The sequence below is a fragment of the Egretta garzetta genome, unplaced genomic scaffold (genome assembly GCF_000687185.1).
Source record: "Egretta garzetta isolate BGI_Z169 unplaced genomic scaffold, ASM68718v1 scaffold120, whole genome shotgun sequence".
Lineage (NCBI taxonomy): Eukaryota > Metazoa > Chordata > Aves > Pelecaniformes > Ardeidae > Egretta > Egretta garzetta.
In genome coordinates, this window is record NW_009258270.1 from 110,160 (window position 1) to 118,408 (window position 8,249).

Sequence of the window (8,249 nt, forward strand, 5' to 3'; positions counted from 1 at the left end):
CCCCTCCTAGATATGGACTTTGAAGAATCAACAGTAACCCTTGAATGGGGCTAATGTTGCTTTCAAAGTTAACTCTGTCTTGGTACATTTGTATTGCCCGAGTGGCAAGAGTGGACTCTTTGCTCCTGGCTTACCTCCTGAAACGTGGGTGTAGACTGAGCTTGGTGTCCTACCCTACAAATGTGGAATAAGACACGACTTAGAAGTGCCGTAACGTTGATCTAGCATATATTTTTGTCCGTTTCTCTAGCAGTCATCCCTTCCCTTTACCCGTGTCCACCCGCCCGTTTCTGTTTTTGGAGCCTTCTAGTATGGGTAGCCGGCAGGTGGTGCTGATGGATGCCTAGCGATCCCTCTGCTGCCCCGGACCGCTGGTGCCCTCTCCCCCGTGCCCAGCCCTCCCGGAGCCCCCCCGGCGCAGGATACTTCACGGGCCACAATGGTTTAAAGTGCCTACCCATCCACACTTCTGTTTGACAAAAAAAAAAAAAAAAAAAAAAAAAACCAAACACCCAAATCACAAACCAACCCAAAACCCCACAAAACAGAACAACTCGGTGTGGAGCTGCAGCTGACGCGAAAGCTGAGGAGCTAATGGGGGTTGAAAGATGTACTGACTGGGTAGCCTTGAAAATCGCTAAGCAGAAGTATTGTGATCAGTGGAACAATTTAGTAGCAATAATTAAGACTGAAATAAGCAGGTAAATATTGAAACGAGCTTTGCTTATCAGTCCCTAATAATGACTTTTTAAAACCTTCACAGAATGTCAGTTCACCTTTGAGAAGGCTATAGAGTACGTACCATTCGGTATGTACACTCTCTCCTCTATTTATAATGTTCCTCTTGGGAGGATTTTTTTGATTGTACGATATTGTTTTTATGAACATCGAAACCCTCTTTATAAGACAACCTTGCTTGACTTCTCAGGAAAAAAAAAATATTGAATTGAAATGAACTGCATGAGAGTTTGTATTTCTTGTAGGCTATAGAATGTTAACAGTTTTAACTTACTAATAATTCCTAAAGAAAATTATTCCAGAATTTGTACCTGTTCTTGTTTGGGTTTTGTTTTTGTTATTTTTTTTTTTTAAATCTTGTCCATGGTTTTTTATGTGTTAAAAACTTTTTGTCTTTTTATGTCTCATTTTTAGAAGCTGCTAACTTGTGCCAAACCTCCACTGCTGCTACTACGCCTGTGACTCTTACTACTCCATTCAATATAACGTCCTCTGTGGCTTCTGGGACTATCACAAACCCAGTCACAGTGGCAGCTGCAATGAGCATGAGAAGTCCAGTAAATGTATCAAGTGCAGTTAATATATCCAGTCCGATGAACCTAGGGCATCCTGTAACTATAACAAGTCCATTATCCATGACATCTCCATTAACGCTCACCACACCAGTCAATTTACCCACCCCAGTAACCGCTCCAGTGAATATAGCGCATCCAGTCACTATAACATCTCCCATGAACCTCCCCACACCAATGACGTTAGCTGGTCCGTTAAATATAGCAATGAGACCAGTAGAGAGCATGCCTTTCCTGCCCCAGGCCTTGCCCACGTCTCCTCCCTGGTAAAGAATTTCTAAACAGTATTAAAAAGGATTAAAATGGAATCCTTACCAGCAGTTCTTTTTTGGGTTTTGTTTGGTTGGGGTTTTTTTTTTTTTTTGTTGTTGTTTTTTTTTTGTTTTGTTTTGTTTTGGTTTTGTTTTGTTTTAGTTAATAATAAATTCAGACTAAGACACTGGGGCAACATGCACCATCAGAGACCATAGTAGCATCTTCCCCTGTTGATTTGGCTCATATGGTTCAAACTTGAGTTTCACTGGAGCACTTCATTTAAAGTAAGTTTTACCTTTTAGCTGACTGATGCTGAGTTAGAGCAGATACTTATTTGCCAGAGTTTTAAAAAAAAAAAAAAAAAAAAAAAAGAAAAAAAAGGGTCATTAAAAAACAGTTTTATGTTTTATCCCCCAAATTATAACTTAGAAAATTATTTTAATCTAAACACTAGCAAAGACCCCTCTGTATCTTTAACAGGGTGGATGGCTAATTTTAACTTGCCAGTCGTTAAGTCCACTGTTTCTGAGCTAGTGTAGAATCTTTGTCTGTGTTGATGTTTTTTTTTTATGAGTAAATGCATTACAATGTTGTCATTTAAAAAAAAAAAATGCATTTTGGAGAAAATATGCATTTTACCTTTGGGAATATGGTAATTTCAGGCAGCATTCCCTATGGGAAAGGTGATACCAGCTCTGATATGCAAAGCATATGATAACTTATCATTCTAACTTCAACATATAATAGGGATTGTGACCTGATATTTGGAGATGTAAATATTACCCAACATATTACCCTAAGGGAATATAGCATTGTAGTCAACATTTTTTTTAAAAAAAACTGTTATTGTTTGGTGAGAAACAGCCATGGCTGACAGAAGAGGACTCGAAATGTATGTAAACATGGTCTCTGAACAGTCAGACCCCTATGGGACTCTTACCTAGGAGCAAAAGGAGTGCTTTGAAACTTAAGAATTATTGCTTTAAGCTGGAAGATTCTGGAGGCACTGGGTATGATTTTTATGCCCTCTGCCTCCCAATCAGAGCCTGCTGGTGTTACAGCAGGGGACAGACGTGTTAGTTGTTCACTAGAAGTTTTGTCTTATATTAAATTGTATACAGTTTTTATTCTAACCACTAACTAGGTAGGATGCCCCTCCAGGACAAGCAGAGAGCGTCTTTTAATTTCTCCCCTATTTCTTAATCAAGTGTTGTGCAAATCTGTTCAACTTTGTAAATATTTGCAAACATCATCATTTTTACGTTACTCTTCTATTGTGTTAACACATTTCTATCAGTTTGTGGGAGTTCTGGGGGTGATGGTTTGAACCATCCAGCCCAGAACTTCTCCACAAATGGTCACACATGTTTAAGCTACATGTGCTTTTTACTTCTTAACCTGTTTATCTGTACATAAAGTAGAAAGCAAAATCTAGGGAAACAGATATACTTTTTAGACTATCATGTCACATATTCACGTTTTTAAAACTTTGTTTAAAAAAAAAACCACCACCCTAAACCCAAGACTCTACATTAAAAAAAAAAAAAAAAATAAAATTACAGTTGAGATGTTTTTATCTTAATGAAGTTGAAAGCTATGGAGATTAGCGTGTGCGCATTTTCACAGAGTGCTAGCAGGACTGACTAGTCAAAATGGACTGCTTCCGTTTCTACCCTGCCGTGTCAGTACAAGCAGTGATTGCCGGGCTGCTGGCTCAGGTGACAGGTATCTGTATCATTACGTGAAACTGTTCTAGGGGCTTGGACTACATAGTAAAACAAAAACAAAAAGAAAAATTAAAAAAAAAAAAAAAAAAATTAAAAAAAAAAAAAAATTAAAAAAAAAAAAAAATTAAAAAAAAAAAAAAATTAAAAAAAAAAAAAAATTAAAAAAAAAAAAAAATTAAAAAAAAAAAAAAATTAAAAAAAAAAAAAAATTAAAAAAAAAAAAAAATTAAAAAAAAAAAAAAATTAAAAAAAAAAAAAAATTAAAAAAAAAAAAAAATTAAAAAAAAAAAAAAATTAAAAAAAAAAAAAAATTAAAAAAAAAAAAAAATTAAAAAAAAAAAAAAATTAAAAAAAAAAAAAAATTAAAAAAAAAAAAAAAAAAAGAGCTTAGTGTAAAATAATTTTATAAATGATCTTTTGTACTTTAGGACATCAAATTGTACAACTTTTGTATATATAAAAGCTTAGGAACTTTCTGTTTAGCAGAAAGGAAACACATTCCTACACTTTTAATGTATATGTTTGTTATAATGTCCATGTAAACATATGCCCTATGTTTGTGCCTTTTAATTAGTTTGTCTCAATAAACAAAAATGTAGAGAAGAATATGTAGCTATGACTTTGTTACCACTGTTCTTACTCCAGATGTGTAGAGGTCTTCGTTTTTGCACTGTGTAGAGCATTGCGTGCAGACAGCTGCATGACTTAGGCTGATCCGGCCGAAACGAGGCATGTGAGGCGAATGCACCCCAGCAAAACTCCTTCCTCCCGTAGCCTAGAGCAGCCCGCGCTGGTGGGGCGCTGCATGTTGGGTTGTGTAGTTTCCAAGCCATCTCCGTTACCCGTGGCAGTGACACCAACTTGCACCAGTTTGACATGGTAGGTGTAGCGTTCTGGAGCTGGGTAAATCGCAGAGATGACCCTTAGATGAAGTTTGGGTGTCCCTGAGCTTAAAAAAAAAAGAAAAGCAATTAAAAGCCAATATGAAAATGTGTACTAGAAGTGGTTATCTATGAATTACTTACAATAAACAGGTGTGAGACTTAATTGTATGTTGTCAATTACTGTAGTATTGACAGTGGGTCCGTTGTACAGCTAGCGTGCCCTGCTGATGTTATTTTTATCCCAGCAGAGTAGCAGTAGAATAAACACAATTAAACACCGGCAAGGAAATTTTTCAACGTGACAGAGGCTTCCCAAACCACTAACCACGGTGCTCTTAGCGTGGGATAGGAAAAGGGCTGTTTCCTTTTTATTTTATGTTGGTTCTGCTCGAATGTACCTGGTTTATGTCCACAAAGCTACATTAGCTAATTGTCAACCTGTTTCATTTGTACTTGGGTAAACATTTGCTTTGTACTGTGTATAAATGGTTCCGAGGTGTGCTCCTCAGCTGTCTCAGTACAGACATTGATTTCACTTTGTAATGCCATCATACAAAATACATTAAGCTGTTTTTTGACAAACGAAAGCTACCTGGTCAAGTAGTTTATACGGCATGCATGCTCCCTTGTAACGGCTGCTTCATCCACAGCGTGACGAGGCAATAAGGCCAGCTGCTGTCGGGAGACGAGGTGTAGTTGCGCGACAGCGATGAGCGATTCGTACGGCAACTCGCGTCGCCGCAGCACGGGGAAGTTAAGACTAAGAAAATGGTGGATGCGAAGAACGGATGCTCCGGTTACACCAAGTTAGTTTCGGTGCCGCTGATGCGCTCAGCCTAGTTTATTTCATGGAGACTTTTAAGCTGGATCTAGTCCAGCATCCAGGGAAGCCTATTGCTGCCGTTGACTTGAGCGGGGTTTATACCGAGCCCATTCAGGTCTCCGATGGCAAGTAGTTCAATAGGGGGGGGAGGGATTTTTTTTTCTTCTTAAGTTTCCATAAGCATTCAGCATTAGGTTAATGGTTTAGCACTGACTGAAAGTCTTCAAGTTGCATTTTGCCTTGGAAGGGTTTGTGCTGTGGGAAGTCAAAACCGTCAGATCAATGGCACGAGAACTGGTCCGCTGGGCAAGGAGAGCCTCCGGGCGGCTGGCTCTGTGCCGGCGGGGCACAGTAAGTGTTGTGGCACAGCCACCCCGCTGCCACCAAACTCCGTCAGTGGTTCACCTGGGGCAGCTTTTTTTTTCTTTTGTTTGGAACACCCCACCACTTCCAGAGGGTGTTCGGGGTGAGGAGAAACTTGGGATTCGACCTCTTGTGTCTCACCATTGGAGAGTTAGACCTGGGCGTTGTAAGTTGGGACGGTGTTCAGTCGAGATCACGCACGAGAGGGAGGCACGTGTTGCCCTCGGCGTCTGAGTTAAATTCTATTTGCCGTTGTCCACAAATAAAAGATTTTTTCCCCCACCCCTTACAATAACTTTTTCTTCAGAGTAGCAGAAGAAAAAAAAAAACACATTTAAAGTGTGTGCATTTGTGCATGAGAGGTTTAAAGAAAAATGCCAAAAGCCCAATAAGCTGTTTGAGCTGCAGCAATCCCGGGTTACATAAAGGGGCCGGGGTTGCCGAGGGATTAGTCGGGGGCATTACGGGTGGGGATAAGCCCTCCGAGTTCTGCTCGCTCTTCGCTCACTTTTTATTTTAGAAACAGTCACTGAGCCATACTTTGAAAACTGCTCAGGGTTAATTTTCAAGGCTGTCAGGGTTAGATTCCCACCAAAGGAAGAAGGAAGGAAAATTTGGATTTAAGGAGCGCTGAGGTTTTTAAAAGCATCCAGTCCTCTGGGGGTTTCTTGTCTTTGGGTCCCCGTGCGGGAGCTGAGGAGTTTTCGAGCAGTACGCTACAGTTTTTCACTGCTGGGTCCTTCTGAAAACTCCTGCCTTGCTCTATTGGCGGCTTAGTTTATCCATCTCAAAAATAACAGCATTTTCAAAAGGCAGCTATTAAAAGCACTTTGAGTTTTCAAATGCCTCTGAGGTCTGTCTCGGTGCTTAAGTGCGCCTTTTAGGATAAATAGTAAGCGTAAAAATACATCTCGTCCTCTTCTAATTGTCGGGCAGGATAAAACTTAAAACTTGATCCCCTTCTACCTCTTCATTTAATTCAGCATGTTTATACTCCTTCTCTTTGGATCGTGCGCTCGCAGCTTCCAGAGCAGCAACTGAAGGATGACAGAGGAACGACGCGCTAATTTTTATGTCAAAAATAGCTTTCGCCTTTAAACGCGCAAGGCTCGGTGACTTGTTTTCTAATTAGAAAAAGAATGCCCGAGCTTCTGTTGCAAATCCATTTTACAGCTGTGTTCAGATTTGACTGTCAGCCCCCGGTTAAAATTTAGTACTGAGGTCTTGACCTAGAAACAAACCTTTTTTGGTATTGGTTTGGAACAAGTATTTCAGGAGCCGGGCTGCCCAGCTAGCTCCCCCATCGCGGGCTGGCGAGGCCCTTAACGGCACGGCCGTTCGTCGTGCATCGCTTCTCCCTGAAGCCCGAGTCGAGGCGGTTGGGAAAGCCGGGCTTGTGACTTTTTAAAAATAACGAATAGCTTTTTTTTGGTTCTTCTTTTGGGCTAATTTGAGCCATTTTTAAAAGCCCTGGGTTTTTCTTTAAGGAAGCGTGAATGCTTTTTGAAACCTAGACATTTGTGAAGCATTTCAGCGGGGACATCGGAAATTACTGCTTGTATCGGAGCGTAGACCTCCGCTTCCCTTGCGAAGCCTTTCCGATAGCTACCTCCAAAATCAACCCGTCTGGTATAAAAACAAGGGGCGTTTGCGGAATGTACGGCACCCATTTGGTTTTCAGAGACGGCAGGAATACGCCGCTCACCTTTTCACTTAGCTGTTCTCGCCCGCTGTCAAGACAAAACCATTTGTGCTCCGTGTTTTCCGTGCAAGGTTTGTTTTCAGGGAATTGTCAATTTAGTTGGAACTGGCTGAATTAAATTAACTATTTTAATTCTTCATAGTTGTGTATTTCTATTCCCATTTCTTTTTACCTCCTAGCGTCATTAGCAGCTAAGACCCGTATCAAAGGACAGTAAAGAAATTTGATAAAATTGCCTGTTTCTCCCGAAACAAGCCTGGATTAGGAAAAGAGAGTGCAGTCCACAAAGCTCAACTGCAAGGCGCTGTGTCACGGAAGAGACGCTGATCTGCATTTAACTTTGGGAAAGCAAATGCTGTGGGACGTGTACTTGTACGCGCTGAAAGCCGAAGGTTTGCCTCTAATGTTCTCGCTCTTACTGATGCCTGTGTTCCTTGTCAAAGCCTTACAGATTTTTACCCAGGCTAAGGATCGCTTTAGCTGCCAGACACGGACGAAACGATTGAGTGGGGAAAAATCTCTGCACGGAGGGCCGTTCCTGCGAGAGCTTTGGACCACCCCAAACGCGTGCCCGGGGGCCAGCACCCACAGATGCGCTTCCAAGCCCGGTGTTGCTGGCCGCGGCAGGGTGCTGCGGGAGGCTGGCCGCGGGTGCCTGGAGGTGCGGCGTTCCTCCCGCAGCGTGTCCGGAAAGGTCTGGAGAGCTACGAGGGAAGCGGAGGCCCTGACCGGCTGCTGTTCGCGGTCTCGCTCTGGTCTCTGCAAAACGGGAAGTGTTTGCCCTGTGTAAATTGGCTCCTGTAATTTGTAAGAGGAGATCACTTCCCATCCTGAGCTGTTATGTGGTATGGCTGCAAGCTGTCAGACGCTGTAGCGCTGGATACCGGAGACGGCTGCTTTCTATCTGTGGTCGAAGTGATGCTTTGTTATAATCCATCTCTCATGTTCAGCCCTTGGGGCAGGAGTGGTGCCTCCTCTTCCTTACCCCATGTGTGCACGGGGCTGGTGCTCCCAAATCCGGGAGCCTGGGATGCTCACTCAAAAGCTGTGGAGGAGACCGAGAACCAGCCCCGGCGAGCAGCTCACCTCAGGATGCTGCTCCGCAGCGTGGCACCCGGGCTGGAGGTGCCCGACCCCGCAGCCCCACAGCCGCGGGTGTTGGGGAGGCCGGGGGTCGGCGGGGGG

At 42.3% G+C, this 8,249-nt stretch overlaps 1 protein-coding gene across 7 annotated transcripts in view; it reads left to right on the forward strand.

The window, feature by feature from the left end:
* VEZF1 (vascular endothelial zinc finger 1) overlaps positions 1-1,986 on the forward strand; it is an 8,110-nt gene extending 6,124 nt beyond the window's left edge. For 3 of the 7 annotated variants that reach the window (XM_035889286.1, XM_009633912.2, XM_035889298.1), the window contains 2 exons: positions 764-808; positions 1,153-1,986. In XM_035889286.1, coding sequence (XP_035745179.1) covers positions 764-808; positions 1,153-1,580 — 473 coding nt within the window. In that variant the 3' untranslated portion in view covers positions 1,581-1,986. Of the gene's footprint in view, positions 1-10; positions 417-763; positions 809-1,152 lie in introns of those variants that run through there. The other 4 variants (XM_035889304.1, XM_035889283.1, XM_035889309.1 and 1 more) reach the window with 3 other exon arrangements.
* Positions 1,987-8,249: the final 6,263 nt, after the last annotated feature.